The 27,493-nt window shown below is 37.3% G+C and overlaps 1 protein-coding gene across 2 annotated transcripts; it reads right to left on the bottom strand.

Annotated features, from left to right (window-relative positions):
• Positions 1-1,128: 1,128 nt before the first annotated feature.
• DTD1 (D-aminoacyl-tRNA deacylase 1) lies at positions 1,129-27,493 on the bottom strand. 2 transcript variants are annotated; one of them, XR_014175159.1, is made up of 7 exons: positions 27,404-27,493; positions 20,420-20,510; positions 19,923-20,158; positions 18,261-18,358; positions 14,965-15,140; positions 13,638-13,682; positions 1,129-2,631 (listed from the first exon to the last, which is right to left on the bottom strand). XR_014175159.1 is itself a non-coding variant. In XM_081950099.1 (6 exons), the coding sequence occupies exons 1-5, from the start codon at positions 27,447-27,449 to the stop codon at positions 14,985-14,987; spliced, it is 627 nt and encodes a 208-aa protein (XP_081806225.1). In that variant the 5' UTR covers positions 27,450-27,493; the 3' UTR covers positions 1,129-2,631; positions 14,965-14,984. The 2 variants fall into 2 exon arrangements, 1 of the variants encoding a protein (XP_081806225.1); XM_081950099.1 differs by lacking the exon at positions 13,638-13,682.

The raw sequence follows: 27,493 nt of genomic DNA, 5'->3' as shown, positions 1-27,493 counted from the left end.
GATTTGAAAATAGCAACTTCATAACTTTAATGGCAAGGGGCTACTTTTGTGAACTCTGGGCCATTCCAAACTTAATTTAACAGACAATAGCTATCTGCCAAACCTTCCACAGTATAACTAATTCTGAATCATTGACAAGAACATCTATACACAGGCTATAAAGTATTAAGAGATACTTCAAATTAAGATAAAATTTAAGTTTTCATACTGTTCTTTATTCAAATGTATAGCTCAGGGGTCCTCAACTGAAGTCATTCCCCTCCCAGGCTGTGTAAAATTGTCTTCCATGAAACTGGTCCCTGGTACCAAAATGGTTGGGGACCGCTGGTGTAGCTAATCTAAGTATGAAAACTCAAGGAATACTTATATTGCAACATGTATAATTTACATACAATAAATCCAACAATACCCTGCCATCATATGATCAATGATATTAAACAGTGACACTACCAGATTACAATGGTATCTTAAACAGCTGTTATTTCCTAGGATGCAGATAACCATGGAACACAGGCTAGTATAAAATCAAAAGATGCACCATTTGGAATGATAGCAAATTCTGTATCAGACAAAGATTGCAGTAAGAAAATTAATTTGCTAGCCCTGATTTATAAAAATATGACATTTCCAACTTTTCAGTATATCAGGGTTGTTGCTATAGGTGCTGTTGCCTCTACCATTTCACTTTGGGGCAAGGCAAGGGTAAGATCAGATTGCCTTTATTAGTTTCATAAGAGGAGTATCACTGTTTCTCAAGGCCACAGTATTTATGTTGTAATAAAAAAAAATTTCCCAAGAGAAACAGCACCTTCCAGAAAAATGGCAGCTGAAGTTCTCCTTTACTCCAACTCTGCTCCTACTGGAGCTGTCTTTCCCATATGACTGGGTAAAAAATGCAGGACAGGGAGGGCCTGGTGTTTGAATTGCATATTTCCCATGCTGTGTGAATGCCACTCTGGTCATCAGCAGCCAGTGAACACAAGAGATGGAAAATACCTAAAGAAATTAAGAACTACCTCAGAAATATTTAAAAGAAAAGAAGGATTTTATTAAACTTTCCTAATAGACAATTTTGATATCTAACAATAAAACACATTGCATTTCTTAAAAAAAAACCAAAGAGAAAAGTTGTTCAGGTACTGTACTTTATTAATACAGTTCTTCCCCTTTGGAAAATTTAACCGACACATATAAACACACACAGTTTACATTTTAAATAATTGATAAATTAATCTAATTTGAATTCAGTTTTTTCCACAGATTGTTCAGCCAGACACACTCAACACACAAACAATGCATTTTACACTTCGTTCTGAAGATACATTAGATCAGGGGTGTCAAACTGGCGGCCCGCAGGTCAGATGCATCACACACAGGCCACGCCCACCTAAGCTCCACAAAGGGGGAAACCATCACGAAATGTCATGTGATGGCAATGTGGCGTGGCAAGTTTGACACCCCTCCATTAGATGGACCAAAAGTAGAAGCATGCTCTTACAAGGAAAAAAAAGTAAGAGAAAATGTATTTTAATGAAATGGATCATAAGATTTGTTATATTTATGCTAATACAACTTGCACAACAAACTTTCCTCATCAGTAATAGAGGCCTCCATGTTACCACTGGTGAGATGAGGGCTAATGCAGCACAGCTCCTTCAGGTAGAGCCAAGGAAGCATAAACAGTCTTGTGCACAGAGAAGGAGCTACTGCTGTGACTATCCCTCACTTCAGGGTGTGGAAAGTAGAAGATGCAGGAGACTCTCTCCCACACAGTATGGGCCTTCTCATATTGTCTGGCAGTATGGAAAGGAATCACAAAAAATGTAAGAAAGAGCTCTGGAGATATCTACACACAGGACTGATTTCTAAAACAACTTTGGTAGAATTATCCCACTACACTAGTAATGTTTACAGTATGAAAAACCTCCACACATTTCAGCTGGAAAAGGATTCTATCAGGATTTAACCCATCCTTTACTGAGGGAGGGATGTTTAATTTCAAGTAATGAGTTGAACTTTAAGAGACATTCTAAGCATCACACAGCTCAAAATACAAACGATGGAACTATCCTCTGCCTCTTCATCAGCTTGGAAAATACAAAATAGCCTGGGGATTCCTTTGAGGATTCAGATTGTTTGGGGTGGGGTGGAGTGCGCAGGAGATGGAGAAAACCTGCAGTTGTACTGAGCTTCCAAAATGCAGGAGGCATTTCTATTCTGTTCCTCCAGCTGTCCTCTCTAACTGTTGATATTGTTCATGCCCACTGGAAGAGCGGGGGACGGAGGGAAGGACTATTGTCATGGTGAGAGCATTTATGCCAAGAACCATATGCACTGGTAAAATAATGTGGCCATTTTACAGTTATATAAAACCTAACTATATGGAAGGGATAGTTGTATAACTCCTGCAATGAAAATACTGCAAATAAGAAATGACCCAAATAGAAACTTGCTTTAAAACCTATTAATGGTGGACATTGATAACATTCCTTTGGTTGTTTGTAATACAGCATGATGGAGATCCTTACTTCAGTCAAATTCTCCTTCTGCATCAAATAATTTTTCATCTAGAAATTTAGCATCCTCAGCTAATGAGCACAGAAGATCACCAGTAGTGTTTTATGAGCTTTCCTGTTAAAAAAGAAAGGGAAGAAAGAAAATAAATCATAATGTCATACAGGAAAAAAACCCTTCCATTCTCCAGATACATGTTTAATTGCCACTGGCTTCAACTCTCAGTTTAATCATAAAAAGGAGACCAAATGATTTCAAGTAGCATTTTAAACATTTGTTCAAAGTTTCAAAATAATCTTCCTATATGTTATCATGAGCAATTTGCCTGGCATTTCTCGGTATAAATAGTTGAGGCAGTTTTTCTGGAAAATCCTTCCACTCAATAACTACAAGTGCATTTCTTAAATAGTGTCTTGAACAACATGCAAGTGATTCACTGGATTTGTGTAGTTAATGCTGCCCAGGAAATCTCTGTGGCTACACTCCCATTTACTCAGAGGTGTAATTGCCAAATATGATGCTATAATATGGGTATACAGTATCTAAGGTAGATGGATGATGCTACTGCCAATTTTAGTGGTGAAAGAGATAAAGAAAAAAATGTACAGTTTTCTTATGCTTAATGGCATGAAATTGTGGATCCTTTCAACTTGGAGACTTCATTTTTCAAAGTATATTCTAGCCTGGAATAAATGCCCATGTAACCTCCCTATTGATTCTACTTGTTGAAAGCCAGCAGGGAGGGTCACAAATGGTTATGTGACTGCAGGATGCTGCAACCATTTAAGTGTGACCTGGTTGCCAAATGCCCAGATTGCAATCATGCGAATCCAGGTGCTGGGGCAGCCAGAACTCTAAGGACTGGTAGTTAACTACCTCTCATCACCAACATAGCAACTCAGAAAGTTGTTGGATGAGTGGTTGTTAAATGAGAACTAAGTATAGTTCATAATTTTATTCACTACCAATATCCCTCATGATATACAATAGAAGAGGATGCTGCATAACAGGAAACAACCCCCCGCCCCCGATGTAGTCTTTAAAAAGATGATACAAGACAATGGAATGTTAAGAATAATACCCTTGTTCTTGTGATATTGTCTTGACCAAATCTGCCACATATTTATTGCTGTTTTTAATCTACATTGTTTATGTTCTGTTTTTATGTTGTGAGCTGCCCAGTTGATTTAAACTGGGCAGTGTTTAAGTCGAAATAATACAGGGAATGTATGTCTGATTAAAAAAAAGCCACCAATCCAGCAAATTAATCCAATAATCTGAAAAGGGACATCATGTTTTTGAAAACACAAAGACAAGAGAAAAATATAGTACTTACATTCATACATGATCAAAACATAATTAAATTACACATGTGTATTAATCTTCCTAAGATTCTAGTATTACTATTGTTAAGACTAATCTTCCTAAGATTCCTACACTAAGACTACCTTTCGAACCACGTGCCTTCTTGTCAGAGATCATAGAATTGTAGAGCTGGAATGGACCATGAGGTTATGTACTCCCACCTGCAATGCGTGGAAAACCATTTTAACCCATCCGTGAGAAATCTTTAAAATCTCCAGCAATGGAGCCTACACTATCTTTATAGATAGACTATTCCATTATTGTACAGATCTTACTCTCAGAATATTTTTCCTTATGTTGAAATGAAATCTAGGCAGTTGCAACTTATGCTCATTATTTCTACTCCTACTTTATATGGCAATGGAAAAATAGTTCATGCCCTCTTCCCCGTAGTTTCTACATGGACCTATATATGGCTTCCTGAATATCCCAAGTTCTTTACTCTTCTGAATAGGACACTTCCTCAGCAACTTGTACGATCTTTGTTGCCATCCTCTGAACCCTCTCAAGCCTGTCAATATTCAACTGAAAATGAGGAGTTCTAAATCATACATAGTATTTCAGGTGTGGTCTCATTAATGCCAAGTAGAGAGGAATAGTGACTTTGTGTGTCTTTGACATGATGTTTCTTCAGTGCAGCCTAGAACAATATTAAACCTGCTAGTAACTGTCTCACTCTGCTGACCTCAATTCAACTTGTTGTTAATGTAGCATTTTAAACTTCCACAATACCCAATCAACAGAAAGGTATTACCAACTGAGAATTAAGGGACCCTAACTAGCTCATTAGACAACATATGGCTAGTCAGTGCTATGTTAAACAGTATTTAACAGTTTATTGATATTATAAATAAAATATAAATTCAACAGAATTCTGTGAGTTGAATCCAGAAATGTTAGATTGAAAACAAGGTGATGAAAAGGGATTATAATAGGAAGACAGAAATAAGAATCAAGAGGAAAGGAACTTGACACATTTCAACTGCTTGTGGCCATGAGAGCAAATTACTTGGGGAAGAATACTGTTAGTTTGAGGTAAAGAGAAGAAGGAAGTGACTGTGGCTGATAACTTCAATATTTATTACTACCAAAACAAACATTTGTCCAATATAAAAGAACAAGATGTCAAATCGCTCTGTTTCCAAACACCTCATTTACAAGCAGAAAAAGTTTCCAGTCTCCGTCAGTTCTCTGTCTGGGCAAAAAATGTTCTGGTGGTGGCAGAAAGGAGTTAGGGGAGAGGAGCTGCAGACAGGCACCGCAAACACTTTTCGCGCCCAGGGGCTTCCATCGACTCTCCTTTCCCTCAAAGGCAAAGAAACTGTGGCAGATGAAGCTTCCAATATCCATCAAGTCTCCCCGGCAGAGAGGAGACAGATCTTTGCAAGGTAAGTGAATCTGGCACAGCCGGGAGGGGGAAGCATGAGGTATCTTAGTGGGTTGGGGGCCTGTTCCATCATTAGGCCCCTCCATGGTCTTCCCCACCTTGAGATACTTCATGTGCACTTAACGAACACTGAATGTGTGGACGAAAGGAAGGAGTGATCTCGTTCAAGTTCAAGGTACAAGATTCACTCCTGCAGATTCTTGAGTTACAAATGGAATGGACAGGCTCTATTCCATTCATAACTCGAGGACTACCTATAGACCTTCATCTAAGTCCTATAAAAATATAAGAGTTACTAGTTAAACAAGCAATACATGAAAACGGTGTACTGCATTACTCCTATATTGAATGCAATCAACAGTTACTGACTACCTTTGTTGGAATAAGTATGCAAAGCTTTAGGAATAAATTAGTTTTCTTAAGGGATAATCTGAGTCAGACTTTCAAGTCAATAAATTCTACTCTGAGTTTGAGACAGAGTCTTTCCCATAAAAACAAAAACACACATGCACAAGTTGTCCCCTGTTCTTCACAACACAGGTCAATGGAAGTGAATCAGAAAAACTCTTTTAAGATTTCATAAAAATGGTTATTGATATTTAAAATAGATACAAAACCATTGTCACACTTTGGTTTCAGTCAACTCAGATAAACAGACAGTCTACAGATGGAGAAAATGCAACTTCATTCTTACTTTTGTAGAGTGGTTGTTTAACAAAAATCACTCAAGGAGAAAGGTATATAGTACTCCTCTGCAGGCTACTCTTGCATCTATTGCAGTGTTTCTCAAACTTGGCGACTTTAAGTCCTGTGGACTTCAACTCCCAGAATCCCCCAGCCAGCATAGCTGGCTGGGGAATTCTGGGAGTTGAAGTCCACAGGACTTAAAGTCGCCAAGTTTGAGAAACACTGATCTATTGTAAGGAAAACACTGAACAAGAGTAATGTACATAGGAGGTTCCCGTAAAAGGATACTGCCATTTGTCTCAAGCTTGCCAAGACTATCTGTCTGAGTTAGCAGGCTGTTGGAATTGTTTTGGCAAAAAACTTTGACATTAATGTGGAGGTTTACAGTTTACAGAATGAGAAACATTACGTCCTCTGGACCTGTTTGTGCAATCATTGAGGGAACAATGGATTCCAATAAAGGAGAGTATTTGTATCTCAGGATGAAATGAATCCCTCACAATGGATCGTATCAGCAAATACTAGAGCAGAGCATCAAGCCTGTGAACTCAAGCTTAAATGAATGTGGGCCATGCAATACCTTTATGATCCTGAAACACAAAAGTAAATTGAAAACAAAGTTGTGCTGAAGCACAAAAAAATTCTCTCTTTGAAATGTTGAGTAAAAATTATCATCCTTAACTGAAATGCTGTGGCATGGCTTGAAGTAAGTAGTTCACACAAGAGAATCATCACATACCACTGAGTAGAAGCTGTTATGAAAGGAGGAATAAACCAAATTAGCTCCAAGACAATATGCAGGACTGATCACCAGGTAGAGGAAACATCTGGATAAAGTCATTGCCTCTAATCTAAAGGAATAGCACCAGTTATCAAATTAAAAAGTCCAAATACTTTTACCAACAAAGAATGTTGGTCAATATATTCAATAAAGAACTGGCACCATCCAGTTAATTGTAGCCTGAATGAAGATGTAGCCGCTTTTACGAGTGCAAGTATTTATGGTAAAATTAGTCTGCAGGGTCACATTATTTACAAACTGGTGATTCCTAAATATTGTTAAATTCACTAATTACTTTCACACAAAGTTTCATACAAGTCCATCCATCTATCCAAGTCCTTTTCTCACTGCTTCTGCTACCCTTATGGACAATGTGTATAATGTATTCACAATTGAAAGAGGAAATATCCAGAGAAGTAACGAACATCCCTTTCTAACATGGTTGTGGTCAACACAACTTCTGCCGACACATAGTTACCCAAACTAGGATTGCTGTTTCCCAAACTAGGATTGCTGTTCTGTTAAGAACAGAAAATAATAGAGCGGCTAACTAAACATCAGTTTCTCTCAAGGCGGTTCATAAATATGCAGGTTTCTGTATCAGCTTATTTAGGCATAAAAGATCTTATATTATTGTCAAGAACACTAACCTTTATCTACATAATCAGTAGATAAACCCACTTGTATCAATCTGAAACTCTGGGTTAGATAATTCTGTTCACGGATCATCGCTCAATCTTCAGATAATTTCTCTGCCTAACTACTTTCTAAAGGAAAGGGAAATATTTTTGGTTCATAGAATGTTGGAAGATGGAGCAAGCATACATATTAATCATGTTTAAATTTCATATATGCATATGTGCACATATGTTCACACATACAAAAGTAGGTTTTTTCCATTATCATGTTAATTACTTAGGATAGAAAAGCCACATTCCCCATTTACCTGCCTGCTTTTGACATATCAGTTACTGCTGCTGCTAATTTTTGGAAAGTCCAGATTCTATAAAGTTTAGCGATTGTGTAGATTACTCAGAATAGAAGCTAAAATATCAAATGTTTTGACTTCTGTCATGAGAGAGCACAACAATCATTGGACTTGGAGAGCTGATTTCTAGAAAGATGGTGCTTCTTGCAAGGCTCAACATACAGATAGGAACTCGGTGGATTTCCAGGCAATGAAGAAGAAGGCCTTTATAAAAACGCAATTTATATGTCTGCCCATCTTAGACTCACAACTATATAATCAATAACTATAAAAAAGTCATAAAACAGTAAACAAAAACTCTGTGCTTTAATTATTCCCTTGGGATGGCCCACAGCAAACTCTCCTCATTCCATATTTTCTATCTATTCAATCTTATCCCACCTCTACAGTAAAGAGCCAGGTCTTATTGGCCTTCTGAAAAAGACTTAAAGGGATGGGGGCCTGCTGAATTGCTGAGGAGAGGGGAGGTGTTTCACTAAGTAGGAGCACCCATAAAAAGGCACACTTTCGTGTCCCACTAGGTGGCAGGATTTCACAGAAGGAATCTGGAGCATGCCTATCTTAGTGATCCAAAGGGACCAGATTTTACGGAAAGGCAGTCCTGCAAATATCCAGATCCTGTGCCATGTAAGGCTTTATAGGTGATAACTAGTACCTTAAATTCCATTTGGAAGGAAACTAGAAGCCAGAGCAGCTTGCGTGATAAAGGTATAACATGGGTAGACCTTTTGGCATTGAATACTGTGTGCAACACTGTATTCTGGAACTAGTTGTAGCTTCCAAGTGTCTTCAATGACAGTCTCCAAGGACAATGTCTCCAAGAATATTAGTGCATTGCAATAATCCGGGAAGGGACTAAGGCAAGAATGATGTGAGCAAGGCCTCCCAGTCCAGGAAAGGGTGCAATTGGTAACCAAAATGCTTCTGTGCAAAGCCTCCTACCCAATTCCATCCCCTGAGCTATGACTGCCACCTGCTCATCAAGCAGGAGCTCTGAGTCTAGGAGGACTCTCAAATTGTGTACCAACTCAGTAGGCAAAATGGATGGTTTAAGAGCTCCTTAAACAGTAACAGCAAGACATAACAGAGCTTCCCCACAGGTTTGCAACCTTACTCCTGCTACGTCTGCCACAAACCATCTGTACATCTGAGCCCTCCACTCCACTGGAGTTTCCAACAGTCAGGATCCCACAGCCACCAACACTTCTTCAACCTCTGTCAGCTTACTCTGTCTTATGGTCTCTAAGGTGGCAGACTCAAGGAAGACAGGAGCTAAGTCCTCCAGAGTTCATTTTTTGCTGCTTATCAGCTAAGCAAAGGCAGTTAATCCACAGCACCACTGAGCTTTGCTGCCTGCTGCCTGTTTACTGGTCAGCCTCTGAAATATGAGAGGCTACTACCCACTTCACCCACTCGGCTACCTCTAGTTAACTGGTTCCAACATTACTGGCTGCTACCAAACCAGCCAGGACCACTGAACACCTACACACACCATCCACAATATCCTCAAGGGGGGGTGGGGGTGGGAGAAGATGGTAGAGTTGCAATACTGGCAATTCCAGAAAGGACAAGCAATTAAGGAAGAACTAAGGAGACTGCAAGTACCTATGCTAATACCCAGAAGCTGTAAATTCCACCTTCCATCAGTTTTATGATGTTATGCCTGGTAATGGCTACCATAACACCATATCACAGAAACTCTCCGCCAATTCTTGCTGCCCTTACAAAATGTCATTTGAACAGTAATATTATTAAACAAATAATTGATTTTCAGTCATATGATTTGCATACATTTTGCAGAGGAAAAAAGTGAAATGAATTTGCAAAGGCTTACTACACATAAAAGAACTCCAGAAGAAAAGCAAACGTTCATTTCTATCCTCTATATCTTCAACCACATCTCCTCATATCTTGGGAGCAGAATAAAGTGCAGTCTTTAAAAAAATAAAATTTCCCATATCTGTCTTAAACCTATGATTGTAACAATAAATGTAAAATTTATTTAAAGTGTTTTTATATTTATCAACAATTTAATTTTTGTTTTTACTAATGAATAAAATTTATTAACAAACAGCCTTAGATAAAATTCAGTTGCTGGACTTTTCTATTGAAAGTCTGTGCATGTTAGGCTTTGATAATGCTAGAACTGCCTATTTCAAATTTCAAATTTTGCAAGGCCTTCACTTTAGCTAGGTTGGATATTATGCCCTCAGCAGTTCTTTTTGGATGTTTTAGAGAATTCCTATGAATCCTCAGTTATACTGTTCTTTATACAAGGACTCTAGACAGACCCTTATATAGCCATTCCTGCCTGGAATAAATTTCCAGGTAGGGAATGTAATTTTTATTTAATGGTACTACTCTCAGACTAGGACTTGAAAACAACCTCAAGTTGCCTAGTTGTGTTATCATTTGTATGATATTCTATACCACTACCTAGAATTGGAACGTTTTAAAATAGAATTTTAATTGGATTTATTTTACTACGTTTTTAATTATTTTTACACTCCAATATACTTACTGTTTTTCCTTTATACACATAAGAATGTACTACTTCTTTTATTCCATATTTTGTTGGTATCTGGCCTTAGGGCTATAATAAATTTGAATTGAATTTTATTAACTGTTCTTTAAGAATTATGCATGTGAATGTGCATATAATGGATTTCCCTTGCATTCCATAGAAGCAAAATTTGGATCAAGAAGAATGATAGAAAAAGTACTGAAGCTTTAGAAAAGAGTCTTGAGAACACCATAGATAGCCAAGGAAACAAATCAGTTCTTATTCAACATCCAAATGATGAGGCTCCAAGTTTTGTATTTTGGACACCTCATGTGAAGACGCAGCTCTCTTGAGAAGTTTATAATGCAGAGAAAGGTGGAAGGAAATAGAAGAAGAAAAAACTGACTAACACCAAGTTTGATTACAGTGTCATGGGTACACTATTAAAAGATATGAAGACCAGACTGGGAATCAATAATTATGGAAGTCTATCTATGTAGTCACTAGAGGTGATACAGTTTCAATGATTCTCAATCCTCTTCTATCAGAGGAGTCTGTATTCTGATATTTGAATACTTTTCCTTCAAAATGTCCAGTATCTTTTTTTCTTTACTATGTCACTGAATTTGAACATTATTTCCTCTTTCCCCTCATTTGTTCCAAACTTAGTGTCTTACTGAATGATTTAAAATGAAGAGACATCGCGTTACCACTGCCCAGGATATTTGCTTTAAATATCTTCATGATGCGAAGTGAGGGAGACAATTTTCAAAATGAAAACATAGGAAGCTATTTTATTGAATGACTTTCTTTCAGAATTTTATGAAACTGTCATTGAACTCAATGAAGAAAATTGAGCAAAATATTTAGTGAGTCATTTTGAGAAAGAAGACTTACCCCTCGACATACCAAAAATAGTCTCAGGGCTTACAGAAAATTAACCATGAAGTGGTTGTCAAATTGCTCCATCATGCGGACAAATAATTACTCAGCCCACACATTTGTTAATTAATTCCTTCACAAGGTTAAAATAAATTGTTCTAGCAATCCAGTGACACAATTAGATGATAGCTTTGCCGGGCAAGCAGTGTCATCTGTATTGATCTGGTGATATTAGACTGGTTTTTTTTAAAAAAAAAAAATCATGTCAATCAGCCTTTAAAGCACTGACTTGCTTTTCTTGGGAAATAAAAGGAGTAGATTAGCAGTTGTACAATATTTTGTGTGTTCAAAATATTTCAGATTTGTTATAGCTATGGAAATTTTATGCACTACAGCACCATAGGCACAAATCCCTTCAATATTATCATAATGTGCGGTGAGGTCTGAATAGAAAAAATGTGGATAACACTTGCCCTTGAAGCAGAAAGTTAATTCTGATTTGAGGGCAGGCACTAATCACAATTTATCAAGTTGGATATCTTGGAGAACGATGATTCATGTTTAACTAAAAGCTGAAAGGGAAGCCATGTTCAAGACAAGGGAGCCCAGAGCAGGTTGAGGTTCTATTTTGAATCACTGTATGAATGATATATCCTCAGTCATTCTTTCATTAATCTACAGCAGGGGTGTCAAACTCAAGGCCTGTGGGCTGGCCCTGGCCCGTGGGGTGCTTAGATCTGGCCCGTGGGGCTGCCCTGGAAACAGCAAAGGACTGGCCCACAGTGCCTCTGCCAACGAAAACAGAGCTCAGGGGGAGTCATGTGTAGCCCTTTTGCTGGTAGAGGGTTGCAGAAAGCCATTGCAGCTGGAAATGGAGCTTGGGAACCCGTTTTCGCTGGCAGAGCACTCAGGCCACCACATGGCCCCCCAGCAGGAACGACAGAGTTGGCCATGCTCACGTTGGCCACTCCCACTCCGGCCCCTGAGGTCAAACATAACCCTAACGCGGCCCTCAATGAAATCAAGTTAGATACCACTGATCTACAGTAAAACAGCATCACTGCTTGCTATTCATATGTTGCAAAGAGAGGTGGAGAAATCTAGCAATTTCATCGCAAACAGAGAGCTGAGACAACACTCTTTCCAAATTATAGCCTATCTCTTTTAATCACTGCCTTGGACTATGTGCCATGTTTTTTGCAAACATCAGTATTCATCTAAATCAAGTTGCTATTTGTCTCAGCACACAAGGAAATATAAAGGACCTACAGCAAAACAATTGTTTAGTATGACAAAGTAATACAAGTGACCACCTACAGTAATGTTATCAATTGTCATTCACAAACATTTATTCTTTTCCCTTTTATAAGATCCAGCACACTTTCAATCATCCAACCCTTTTAAGAGTAAGGATTTAAACGCAATCTGATAAATGCAAATTCTGGACTTTGATTGCAACACATAGTATGGAAACCAGCCACAACTAAGTTCAAATTGTGGTAGCAAATGGGAACTTGACTCAATTTTGTGTTCTCTCTCCCCCCCTCTCTCCCTCTCCTCAGTCTGAACTTTTGGAAGAGGAAAAAAATTTACCCAGTATCTGAAGAATTTGCATATAATAGCAATAGCAATTACACTCTATACCGCTTCACAGTGCTTTACAGCCCTAAGCGGTTTACAGAGTCAGCATATTGGCAACAATCTGGGTCCTCATTTTACCGAGCCATGGAAGGCTCAATCTGAGTTGATCAGAATCGAACTCCTGGGGTGAGCAGTAAGTTAGCCTGCAGTACTACATTCTAACCACTAAAACATGATAATGGGGAGAAACAAAGATTTTTCAGGACATGTGCTTTTTTCTTATCTGTCAATGAATGGAAGAAGCAGTCTCTTTAACATATTAATGTCCTAAGTCAATTATTTTTACTGGGAGTAAGTACTCTCCATTGTAGTTTCTTAATACTTGTTCAGATCTTCTAATTTTAAGAACAAAAAAGCAGAAAATAAAGTGCTCAAACTGCAAGACATTTTTTAACCTTCCTGTGAAACAAATCTATTCTGAATGAAGTTATTCTCCAAAAGGAGCAATTTATAGCTTCAGGGTGCTTCTGGAGTGAAATCTTTTTTCTGGTTTTCCAGATTGGACCAACACCCACGAGCATTTTTAAATCAGCTTTGACTGATACCTATTGCTGCTTTCTGGGGGGAGGGGGAGAGAAGTAACTTTAAACTATTATTTCATCTGTTGGTAAAGTCCAAGCTATAATGTCTTAAGAGTGTTTATTTTTTTAAGAGTTTTTTTAAATTCTAATCCTAACATTTGCATTAAGGCCAGAAATTTCAGTTGGCACAAAATTTGGCAAACAGATTGGGTTCAAGAAGAAAGCAAAGAGAAAATTCCACACCTGTACTTAAACTACTGCACTGGCTGCTTCTTTACTTCTGGGCAAAATACAAATCACTAAAAGAAAGCATCTTCTGCTTATTGATATCATCCAAACAGGTTCGCCTACAGTTATAATGAGCTCACCTAAGGGCAATCCAGGATCAAGTCTTCTGTATTGTGGCCCAAAATCTGAAAGGAGTTCCCAGCAGAAGTTAACATTTTTATCACCTTAATTTAAAAAAAAACATATACAGGCTTCTAGCTATTCATTTTAATTATTTATTTGCTTTCATTGTTCTTAATCACTTGAAACTATTTTTACTTTTTTTTATTCGAAGCTGCCTGGAAGTTTCATCTTAATGCCTGCAGTATGCGAAGTCAAATATAAATATTCCACAAATGATAAAGAAATGTTTTAATTATAGCAGACTGTTTGTTTGTTTTATTTGTTTTTATTTTGTTTGTTTATAAGACTTATAAATTGCTCTAATCAACTGAGCAGTACATAGCAGTTATAAAAGAAGGAATATTATTTCAAGATAGAAAAAAATTCTACTTCATAATTGTGATTTCTATTTTTTTTTTCTAAAGTTGAGCCATGTACAACTTCAAGAGAGAAGGGAGGGGAAAAGAGAAACTAATGACCACTTTTTCCAGTGTAAATGTAATCTTGTTTTATAAGATTCTTCCTCAATTAAATGACATATCACCTTTGACTTGTCCTACTTCCTTCCTCATTTTTATGATACCCTATATCCCATCCTAGATCATGCAATTGCTCTTCAGATTACAATAAAATTTTAAAATACATCGCCTCACTAATTATGCATACATTCAATTAAAAGTAACATACTTTTTCTCCCTTCCTTCCTTTCTTCCCCCCTCCCTCAGTTTCCAAGTAAATTACATTCCATTATGCATTCCATTATTATTTTTCCCTATGCTAACATAGGAGAAATAAAGCTCCTTTAACCTTTTAGATCTGGACATAAACCTTATTTGGCAGATTTTAATTAATATATTGCATGAAAAATTGGTGTATGCCAAATCACAAAAAATGCCATTAAAAGTTTACAATCAAGTGGAGAAATATAGCCTAAATATATAAGATATTAAAACATTTTGTTCCTTAAATGTCTCTCAGTGATTAAGAGGTTGGAATACATAATAGCTATGGCCATAGTCCAGAATGTTCTGAGAATAAAGGAAATTTCTAATTATTTATCAGAGAAGGTATAACCGCCCCAGGCAGAGGGGGGAAAGTGAAAAAAATCACTAAAAATGGAAAGGGAAGGAGGAAACTATACAAAGTAAATAAAACTGGGCTATATGAAATAAAGTGGAAGCAGCTTTAATTATTGAAAAAGGACATACTTATAGGACTGAAAAGAAATTAATAAATAATTTACGTAAGACTTAAAATGGCAAGAAATGAATCTTTTCAACAAGAGCAGAGGCAGAAAGTTCATACCTGAAAGTGCTTTGAAAGTGTTAGGGTTCCCTTTCAGAAGAAACATCTCCTTCAGCCCCACTGCTTGCACTTGGATCATTTTTACTTTTAGGAAGATTTCGTTCTCTGCTTGATTCAGAAGGGACCTTCATTCTGGTTTTTTCTTTCCTCTGTTGTTGTTTCTCAAGTTTTGCTAACTGTTGCAAAGAAAAGATGGGAAAGCACAATTGTGAATGAATGTAAACGGAAGTAGTGCAACAGCACAGACAATATCTTAGTTTTCAAAAAACTATGTTAATCTTTTGCAGCGAAACAAGACAAACAGTAAAGAACAGGAAGTTTTTGCATATTACACCAATCCTCTTCTGATTGGTGTAATCTGCAAAATATCTGATCCTCAATCAGATACTGTATATGGGGCTATAGACCTCAAGAGAACATGTTGCATGCACAAACATATGGGAGTCGGGGGAATATGGCAGAATGTTTATGAAAAAGGCTGAAGGCAGAGAACTACAAATATTTTGGAGACTGGAGATAGTATCCATAATTTGAAAAAAAAATCTTACTTTTACTTCTAAGGGAGTAGCTGTGTCAGTCTATTGCAATAAATGCACCAATAAATCAATGAGCTTATTGTTCTGAGAAAAATGCAATTTGGTGGGAGAAAGCGTGGGAGGAGGAAATCATAAAGAGAAAGTGCAGGGTAGAATTGCATAAAACAACAAGTAGACATGATGCTGACATTCCTGAAGTGAATAGTTAACATACCTTGTTTGATAAGAAGTAATGCCATGAAAAAGGCTATTGAAACTATTCTAACAAATTTCACCTTTGTTGCTTCAGGCACTTTTCTTATATATCGCCACTTTGTGGTCAAAGAAAGAATGTCCCATGAAATTAGTATGTTTTTCAAGAATATTTAGGAATTGCCATTTTTATGTCAATTGAGTCCATTGACCCTGTTGCACAAAGATTGGCTATTTTGTTCAGCATGGAATATTGTGGGGAATTGAAACAGATCTCATACGCCATTGATAGTGAGCAAATATATGTACCTTGATTTGGTGGGTGATGTTATTAGACCTTGAAATGGTGTGAGCAGACAAAATATATAGAAGAATTGGCATATGAGTCTGCCACTCATTGCTCTATCTATCTCACTGTTTTATAGTGTAATAATAGTTTAGGATAGGTAAAGATTTGCCACTAAAATCATTTTGAAAGGTTTGTCCAAGATGATATGTAAATCACCAAAGATATGTTTGATATGGAAAAAAGAAACCAGAGTTGATCAGACAAGCTACTTTAAATTGAATCAATTTAAGTTCCACATATTTAAAACACTCCAGGAAAAAGTTCAAATAAACTGACAGAAAGCTAATATTATTCAGAACTCCTAACATGTCAAAAATATGCAAGTGACAGATCCTCACTTAATGATTTCCTATAATTGTGATCAGTAATGAAAATCTTTAGATAGAATGCTGGCAATGTATACTCATCAGTACAAGACTGTTATTAGAACTTATTTACATATATATCAACAACATTTCCAGAACAGACTCCTTGGTAATTCTACTTTGTCACAGCATATCTCAAAATGTCAATTTAATAGCACAGCCTGGTTTCCAACACACAATACAAACATATGGGATTTGCACAATAGTTACACTGCAGAATAGGCATTAAATATTAAAATGAATTTCTTTTTTTCTAGTAATAGCATTAAAAGAGAATCTTTCTAGTAAGTGTAGTAATTTTCTTGAAGTATAACAGCTCCTCACATATCACTGATGCTATTTCTCCAACTCTTTACAGATCCTAAGTACCAAGATCTAGCCAAAAGACTAGAGGATGATTTGTTATTATTTTCTTTGAAAGCTTTTATTTAAGAAAGCAGCTTGTAAATATTGTTTATAGACAAATACAATTTGAGGCTATTATTTTCTTTCAATGCTTTTATTTAGAAAGAAATTGATTAAATAACAATAGCAAGCATTTTGGAAGGTTTCTTCATGAGAATAAACTGCTCTTAGAAAGTGTAGATTAAGGACCAATAACAAGGTAAATATAAAATTTCAATATTTCCTTATTTATAATTCAACTATATCAAATACGGGTTTCAATGGATTCAATAGACTAGAGCAGTTTGAAATCCAACCCAAGCCGACAATATTGTGCAGATTGTATGGTTAGAACTTCAGATGTATAAGTGCTGACGCAACTTCATATTAGGGGAAAAGAATAGCAATCAGGGTCAATGTATTTGTTTGGGTTGTGTACATGTCCTTTTCTTAACTCAAAATACAACAAACTAGAATGTAAGCATCACATCTAATTAAAAGTATTTTTGCAGCAGCAAGTTCATGCAGAATAACAAATGCAGTTTATAGTATAACTAAAGCGGTATTTTGATTATCTATTTTTAATACTTTGATCAGGTTTTTATTTGTCAATATTTGTTACATATCAATATGCACACAAATAAAAACTCTAGTATCAGCACAACTCTAATATAGCACAAGTGGATGTCAGTGAACCATCTACTCTTAGAAATGATATGTCTCAGTTAATACTATATTATTACATGAATCTGTGGTATCTAAAATTAATACATACAATGGCAGTACAATTCATTGAAAATGTTGCTCTGTTATCTATTTGAGCAGAAAGAGCCACCAATAAGACAAATAAGGGCCAGATAAGCAGAAGACGTGAAAGAAAGCACAGAAGCAAATAGTAAATTCCTGATGGAAATAATTGTTCACAGAACATAAAATATGATATATTCTACCACAAATGCCACAAATCTACTGGATCCATTTATATATTAGCTCTAACATTTCCCATTAGCTTAAATTAAACAGGAATGACTACCTCTTTTCTATTCAAACAGACTTCTGTCAGCATTCATTTTTGTAGTTATCCTCTCTTACAATCTAGTGTCAGTAAAGTGCATCAAATTTATTGACCAATATATAAAACTATCAAACCCACTAAGTAACTTAAGTCATAAACATAATAATAAAATAAACTCAAGATTTTGTAACAATGATTTAGCTACATATAAAACCTCAGCCGAAAAAGAGGCAACAGCAACAATGATCCAAAAGTATCACAGCCCTAGTTTATCATTCTTCCATGGTTGTTGTTGCAGTCACTTCTTTTTAAAATAATTATTGACCAGAAGAGGATTAGCTATTCTCAGGTCAAAATATAAAAATGAGGCCCACAGAACATAGTTAAGGCTTTTAATATCAACATACGGACTATCTCAAAATAGGTAGGTAAAGAAAAGCACTACTACAACATACTTGTTTAGAGTCAACAGGGGCTGTAGGAGACTCCAGTTCAATGGTCACAGGTCCATCGTTCTGAATATGTACCTGCATGTATTCGCCAAATTTGCCATCTGAAAAATTAAAGTTGGATGGCAAAAAGAGAAAGGGTATTTGTCTATAAACAATATTTAATTTCCCTTTTGTTAAAATCACCATATATCTACCATTAATTCAAACCAAAACATAATGAACAGCATTCAATGACTTTTTAATACTTTCTTTTGAAATCTACAACTTCTTGAATCAATGAGATTCAAACTGTAAAAAAAGTTTAAAATGATAATTTTGTATATATCTCTCCTACTATCACATCAATCTAGATCTTTTTTTTTACTGGGGTCTAAAAACACAGTCAACTGCCATGTTCTAGCCCAGAAAACCATTTTTCAGAAGATGTAATTATATCAAACCAAATGTAAAATGATCCAAACTACTGCATCGTTCTGACTGGTCCTAAAGCAGGCACTGGGAAATTGCAGGTAATATCTGGGGATAGATTAACATCATTGAGTGTCAGGAATAAAAACATTGCTCTCTTTTTTATGAATTTTAAGGACTAGGGAGCTAAATGTAGAAATGCATGCCACTATAGCATCCATTCCATCCTTTTTTGCCTACAGAGGCACCAATGAAAATTCCACCAGTGGTGTTCTAGTGGCCATGGAATACCTTTGGATTCAGGTTACTTACTCCTGATTTAAAACAAACTCATGGTAAACAGGGGAGGGAGAATTTGAAAAAAAAATTGTGAAAAGAAGAAATGCCTCAAAGAAATATATACCCAGAGGCAATGTTTTCTCTCACACCTTTTTTAGGTAAAAGGAATTGATTCACTCTTGGATCAAAGCAGGAGAAGAGAGAAATTAGACTTAGAAAACACATAAATACAACTGAAGGAAATCAAGAATGGTCTTTTTGTGAGACCCTTAGATCAGAAGTCTCCCAGGCACGGGAGGGGGGGGGGCGGATATGCCATTTCAGAAATCCATGTATTTCTTCATGTTTATTATCATTCACTTTCTCTCTTGTGATTCACATATTTTTTTCTTATATCTCCACTCATTTTCATTGCCACATACCAAAAACCAAACACACCAGTTTATTAAAAGAAGAATTATAATTTAGTATAATAAATTACAATGTAAGTAACGTATTTTTTGGAGTACAAGACGCACTGGAGTATAAGACACACCAAGCTTTTGAAGAGGCGAATTTTTTAAAAAAGTTTTTGCACTCTGCAGACCTCCCCAAAATGGCCCATTTTTCACAAAAACGGGCCTGGTTTTTTTTTTTTAAAGGGCATGAATAGCCTTTAGGAGGCTTATAGAGTGCTGCTGGAGGTGGGCAAAAGTGAGCAAAAAATGACCCTTTTTTGCTCATTTTTGCCCTCCCCAGCCCCCAGGAACACTCTGAAAGCCTCCTAAAGGCTATGCATGGCCATTTTGATGAAGGGGGCAAGGTTTCAGGAGGCAAAAAAATTGCTGTATTCAGTGTATAATACACACCCAGATTTTCAGCCTCTTTTTTGAGGGAAAATGGTGTGTCTTATACTCTAAAATACAGTACAGCAATTTCTGTAGGGACCTAGCTTATTGCCTGAAACATATTTCAATTCATCAGTAAATTTTGCCTTACCTTTAATTAATTCTGGCTTGTATGCTTTGCGAAGGTGCTCTAAGAAACTGTTGTAGAAAGATTCTGCTTGGTCAGAAGGCATTGCCATATGATAATCTGGTTTATTTCCTTTCAGGATACATTGAAGAGTAAACTGGCTAACACATAGCACTTCGTACTGCTTATCCATTATACTTTTAGACCAGTGCTTTCCACTTTCATCTTCAAACACACGAAGATTTAATATCTTTCGAACCCTGTATGAAAAGTCAGAGGCCTTTATGGAACTTTTCTGAAATTAAGCTATTAAATATTCTACATATACTATATACTCTACATTATATTCTACAAATTTAAAGACCAGAAAATGGGGAGCAAAGATAATATAAAGAGATTTACAGTAGATGTAGATTCTATACATAACAACTGATGCAAAAATTTAGGAAATATCATTTGTTTAAGTAAAATATATGCAAATTGCAAAGTGAAAGAGAAGTTAAATCCTTATTATTACTTACATGTGCTCAAGCTCTTTCTGCGTGTCTTCCACAGAGATACCCAGGAGCACACAAATGCCACGTCCAATGGAACTTATTTGTTCCTCACCAACTATAAGGGATATTATAAGAAGTTAAATGTATAGAATTTATTTTATGTCATATCCCTATAAATACACACACACACACATGTAAAAGCTTCTTATTCCTAAATTTGGAAAGCAACTTGTTCTATAGAAGTGTATTCTTATTAAGTGTCAATTCTATTTCCAGTGGAGATAGATTTTTTAAACAATTTGTTGCAAAACATAATATGCATAGATCCACTTTCAAAGAAAAACAAGAAATATAAGCATGCCGGGCTTCCGGTTCCGGCAGCTGATGGCGACGGGCAACTCGTTTGCTCGGTCCGGCTCCCCGGTGGGCTTCCCCACTCCTTGGGGGGCACAGGACGCCCCGAAGAGGCGTCCTGCCGGAGGGGCGGCATCGCGGGGGATCCCTGCATCGCCGGCGGCCGGCGGGAGGTCCCCTGCGCGCTCAAGGCACCGGGGAGCAGATCGGAGGGTGCGTAAAGTGTCTTCGCGGACAGGCTGCACGGAGAATGAAAAAGTAGAAGGAAGCAGCGGCGGTGTGGTGAGGTGCATACCCCCCTTCACTCCCTTTGTTGATTTGAAGAACTTTTCAGCAGCTTAAAACTTTCTCTTTCGGCTAACTTGGGAGGCGCGGCTGGAGGGAGGGGGATTCCCCCCCCTCGGACAGGCGGTTTGGAACAATTTCGCTCTCAGCCCCAGGGGAAGGAGGAGGGGGGAGAGCCAACCAATGATGCCACACCCTTGCTTAAAGTGACTTTCATTGAACTTAACTCCATAATTTATTGATGATCTGAGGACTTTGGGAACTTTGAAAACTTTGTTATGCCTCTAAACCCGAAGCTGGCAGGGCAAGATGGCACACTTCCGTTGTCTTCATGAACTGTGAAACCTGACTCCACCTTTAAAAATTCAGGCTTCCGGTCTTTGTCTCCGTGCTACCCAGATGAATCTCTTGTGGATTGCTACTCTTTGAACTCTCTGGGGTGAAAAACTTTACTCTATTGCCAGGCTGATTAGAGAAATTCTCTCCTGCTTGGATCCTCTGCCTCCTGGACTCATCTGGCTGCTCTGCCGCTCTAGCTGTCCATTCTCTACACTGACTGAACTCTTTATTCTATAAACAATGTCTCCTAAAAGACCACCTCCTGGAAAGCCTGGCTTTGCTACCTCTGCCCCGACATCAGCAACTTCCAGTCCTGCTACACAATCAAAGATAACAGACCTGATGCAACCTAAAAGTACAGAGATGGATTTGCAACAAATGCTTCAGCAACTCTTACAGGGACAAGAGGAAATTAAGAAACAATTAAAGGAAATGAAAGAAGAAATTAAAGAGAACCAAGCCCAAATTCATAAGAACTCACAGAGACTGGACCTTGTGGAGGTGGCGGAGATGAGGGGGGGGTAGAGGCGGTGCAGAAGGGAAACAAAGAACTTGATACCCAACAAATGAAAACAGAATTTGAGAGAATGTCCTTTTATCTTAGATTTCAAAACGTGATAGAAGCAGATGATGAAAACATAAGGGACATCATGACAAGCATCTTGGCTGAATATACCCACAAAGAAAAACAACAGATGGAATGGGAGATAGATCTGGTTTATAGAGTGAATTCAGCTTATGCCAGAACACACAATGTACCCAGGGAGGTACATATTAAATTTCTTAGAAAAAGCACAAGAGACGAAATTCTGGGTGTACAAAGGGGGCAAGCCCTGACATACCATGATAGGGAAATAACTATCTTGAAGCAGATCCCCAAGAAAGTTAGGGAAAAAAGGAAAAATTATTCGCAATTAGCGAATAAATTATACCAGAAGGGGGTGTGGTTCAGATGGTTGATGCTTGAAGGTATGTTAATATTCTGGGAGGAGACAAGAATTAGAATTAACACACCCATAGAGGCACAGGCCTTTATGGAAAAAAACAAAATACACCTAGAAAAAACAGAAGATCCTACAACGGATATGCAGGACACGGGAGGGGCCGGAGCTCTGCCGGCGGGGGGAGAAGGGGCAATACCAAGAAAGCTCAGATCACAAAAATGAATAAGAAAATCTCGTTGATATAAACTGACCGAAAGTAATAATGGAATTAACATGTGGATTATATATTACTATGTATTAAATTGATTGAAAGTACCAATAGAATTAATATGCTGATTATATATGACTATGTATTAATGACCTATATTCAGATGTATACTATGAGTTTGGAGGGAGGGGGCGCCTACCACACTTTGCAACTGCCAAAAATTGTATACCTTTCCACTACCTTTTTCCTTGTAAATTTAAAAAAAAAACAATAAAACTTTGTTTAAAAAAAAGAAAAAAGAAATATAAGCATGCCTTTGGGAGGCAAATATATATGACCTCCTTAGCCAAAGGCTTAATATGTAATGAGTTTGTTGCTTTTATAATTCTTCAATCAGTAACTACAATATAGTTATTATATTATGAAATATAATATAGTAACACAATTGGAAATAGAAGGCAAAAACAGAATATATCTCTGAATAGGTAAAGGTTCCCCTCGCACACATTCCTGACTCTAGGGAGCGGTACTTATCTCTGTTTCAAAGCTGAAGAGCCAGCGCTGTCCAAAGTCGTCTCCTTGGTCATGTGGCCAGCATGACTAAGCGCACGGAACGCTGTTACCTTCCCACCAAAGGTGGTTCCTATATTTCTATTTGCATTTTTACATGCTTTCAAACTGCTAGGCTGGCAGAAACTGGGACTAGTAATGGGAGCTCACTCCGTTACACTAGGGATTTAAACCACTGAACTGCCGACCTTTCTGATCAACAAGCTCAGCATCTTAGCCACTGAGCCACCGCATCCCCATACCTCTACAAAATATTTGATAAATGCTCATACAACCAATTTACATATCATAGGATATCAATATTTTAATAACTACCTAATTGCAATACCTAAAAGGAATCTTCCTTCAGACAAAATTCTATCTTACCAGCAAACCTCTTCAATAGGAATTTTACACATTTACACTTCTAAACCTGACACACAAACTAAAATATTTCATATGCTTAGGAAATACAGCCAATTTAAATAAATCCAGATGTTTTGTTACAGAATTGTAAACCATGCAAAATTTAACCAGTCTTGATGTGAGAACAAAAACTAGTTTATTAAAAGATTTTTAAAAAGAATTAATCTCCTGTCCCCTGCCTTTTGATAGGCATAATGGAACCAGGATATAATTGTTTACACAATTTATAGACTTTATACAGAAAAAGTGTTCTACTGTCTCAGCTCTATTATTGCTGAAGTGGCAGAATTGCTCTTCATAAGGTATTTTCAAATATCCATCCTTTAAAACCACGGCACCAAGCTTAGGAAGAATGAGAAACCCACACTGTTTTGATACATTCAATATAGCCAGATTTTAACCAATCTTCCCCTCTATTAGCAAGGAATAATGGTGGAATCCAGGCGGGTCAGGCGACTTCTGCAAAATGGAATTTTACATTTGCTATTTAGTAACTTTTTATTAACCCCCCCCCCCGTTATTTCATTTGCTCCCTTTGAACCAAAAGAGATCAACAAATTCCAAAGAAAATCTCAAAAATTAAGTTTATTTAGGAAAATTTCATTCTTCTGGTTTTGAAATTATGAGCCAAAATTAATGGGAGCTAAGAGGGAAAAGGCTCTTTTTGGCTTGTTGGTTTTCTTTTTTGAATGCTATGTAGCTTGCCCCACTAACCCTTGTGCACGGGGCTGACTGCAGACCCCTTCCCTGCTAAAGAATTCTGACTGATGTGGTCAAGGAGAAGGGCCTTTTCCACTGTGGCCCCACCCTGTGGAACACTCTACCAGCAGAAGTGAGAATTGCTTCCACTCTTTTTGCCTTCCAGAAAGGTATCAAAAACAAAGTATCTTACCCCTGTGACATTGGTCTCTTTGGTTCTAGTTATATATATAATCACTTCAAATTTTGTTTGTATATTTATCTTTTTATTGTCTGCAAGCTGCCCATGGTCACCTTATAGGTAGATGGACAGCATATAATTCTACTTATTTAACTTATTTTTAAATTTATATGCTGTCACCCTCACCGATAAGGCTATTCTTTATATTTATTAAATATAAATTTAATAAATTATAAAAAAACAAAAAAATATACTTCTTTAAAACTTTGCTTTTAAAACCAGTTCTTTCAAGGGAGTCTTAATAGATAGTCCTTGACTTACAACCACAATTGAGAAGGAAATCTTGACTGCTGAGCAAAGCGGTTAAGAGAGACATCACTTGACCACTTACTCAATGACCACAATCCTGGCACTCTCAACTGCAGTTGTTAAACTGATCTCCCAGGTGATTCAACAATCAGAGTCTCAGGTAAAGAGTATGGGATGCCGGAGTGGGGAGGATAGATCTTGGGAGGTTCCACTCTGGAACTGAAACTCTCCCTGCTGAAATCCCAACAGGATTTTAAGCCCAAGCAAAGATATGCTTGCATACAGCCTATGCCAGACTTCCTGGGGCCTCCCCATCTGCCTGAGGAACCCTATGCTCCTTATCATACCATACTGCCTCTCTGCTAGGATTTCAGCTCTAGGGTACAGAAGCTTAAAGAGTTGCCTGCTGAGGTAATTTAGCTCCTCTGGAAAGGAACCCATTCTGGAAAGGTGCAGGAATGGAGCTCAAATCCTTAGACTAGGTTTTTAAAAAAAAAATCATGTCAATCAGCCTTTAAAGCACTGACTTGCTTTTCTTGGGAAATAAAAAGAGTAGATTAGCAGTTGTACAATATTTTGTGTGTTCTGTTTTTGCAACTTGATGAAGGACTTCAGTTCCTCTCCATGTGCAGGAGAGACACTCTATAGTGGACTGTAGAACAGAAGCTTAAATCTTCAAGATTTGAACTCCATTTCTGCACCCCACTGAAAGAACTAGATTTCCTAGGACCTAGGCAAACAGCTCTTTCAACCAATCCCCTTTGAGAGGGGATCCTCTCAGAACGTAGCAGCAACTTGCAACCTTCCGCCTGGCTTCACCATTCCAACTTCTAGAGAAGTTGGCAGAGAAGATTACAGATAGTGATCATATGATTGCAGGATACTTGAAAACCAGTTATAAGGGCAGACAGGCTGCCAAGCACCTAAATCGCAATCAGGGGACTGCAGGAATGGTGAGCAACATTTTGTGAAGTGTTTTACAGGCTTTGCATTTGTAATTAATTTTACACTATTTTCAGGCAGTTGTAATTCTGGGCCATCATTAAACAATTGTATGTCAAGGACTACCTGTACACCTTCCCGAACCTTTTGGATTGATGAGTACACACAGAATTTTGAGCTGATATTGTGGACGCTGTAACAAAATTACTGGCATGGCGGGGTGCCCATTGATGAAAATTTATTGTAGTGAATATAAGGAAAAATAAGGATCTAGTAAAATTACACAGGAAAAGACAGTCTGTGTAAGCCAATCTGCAAGACATTTAATGCTACTACTACCTTATCCTTTGCTCTGGATAGCTAGACAGACTTCTAACAAAGTATTGTGCTGATCTGACCTACCAATGTTTCTAAGAATGCTTACATATGGGAACCACAATGGATATGTCACGGGATATTTGTGGAAACAATAAACGTTTATAAAAATTATCTCCAAAATGAGAGTAAGAAATGTGCATTTTAGGGAGGCAACTAACAACGCAGACATAGCTTTTAAAGTACAGTGAACAGAAAAAGACTGAACCTATTCATCTGAAATTTTGTCTGAAAATGTAACTTCTGCATTTCAATTCTGCGTAGTCACTGACAACTAATATTTTTTAAATAAAAATAGAAAGGAATTTAACAATCTAACCCAGAATCAATATTTTTCTGAAATTTTGCTGTTACCGCATCAAATTCCACCTAATTATGACAAAGGAAGCCAAAGCACATGATTAACTTCCTATTTTAATCAATAGGATATTTCCACAAGTTAAAGGGGATAGGTGAATTCTAAGCTAGTCTCTATTCAAATGTTTTCCAAATTTGGACTCATATTAAATCTAGTAATAATTCTTATGGCATTTAAGCAGTTCCTATTTTCTTTTTTTATTCTACTAAACATTTCACTCTTTTTCATTATTAGAGTCCGGAGTGTACTTTCTGTTTCTATTATGTTCCCCTAACTATTTTGATTTATATATTTTTGTTACGTTAATTTGTGAGGATTTACTTTACATTGTTAAAATATTACCATTATAAATAATAGACATACAAGTTACAGACATTATGCTTTTAAAACTCTCTTACTACAATAATATGATTAAATAATGTAGAATATTTTGAACATTCTATACAATCAAACCAGGATATTACTTCTGCCTAAATAAAGATATGTTGTCAAATCTGTTGTTCTGAAGAATTATATATATTACACAGACACACACAAAATCAGTGTATAAATTTTGTACATGCTGCATAAAACACATAAGTAATACTGCTGATCCTCATAAATTACCATTCTCTATAGAGTACCTTGCGTATTGTGTAACAGGATAACGAATCAACAATTTAGGGCTTCTATTCACACTTCCTTTTTGTTTCACACTTCAAAGTTGCTTCAAAGATAAAGGAAGGATGTGGACAAATACACGATCCATATGGACATGCCAAAAGAATTGGGATTCGCTGCAATGTCGTCAAGCCAAACCAGGGCTTAACGGAACATAAGACCCTTTATAATAGCAACCAGACGGTAGGTGGGTTTTGAAGGAGCTCGCGGTGGGAAGCGGTGAAAATGGTGGGGTTTAGCTCGGCCACGGGAAGCCCCGCCGGCAAGCCAGAGCTAAAGACACGGCCTCTAAACCACCGCGTCGAGGAGCAAACGCTAGTACGCTGGCGCTGGACAGCTGACAGAAAACGGAATCGGAACATAAACGGCCCCCGCGCACCTGACACACTGGCTCGAGTGACACGTTGGATGATGGCCTTCATCATGCCGGGCTCAAAGGGATCCAGAGCGGTAAAGCACAGCTTCCGGC

The sequence above is a fragment of the Natrix helvetica genome (assembly GCF_964273705.1).
Source record: "Natrix helvetica genome assembly, chromosome: 4".
In the NCBI taxonomy this organism is placed as follows: Eukaryota; Metazoa; Chordata; class Lepidosauria; order Squamata; family Natricidae; genus Natrix; species Natrix helvetica.
This window is presented reverse-complemented; position numbering and strand designations above follow the sequence as displayed.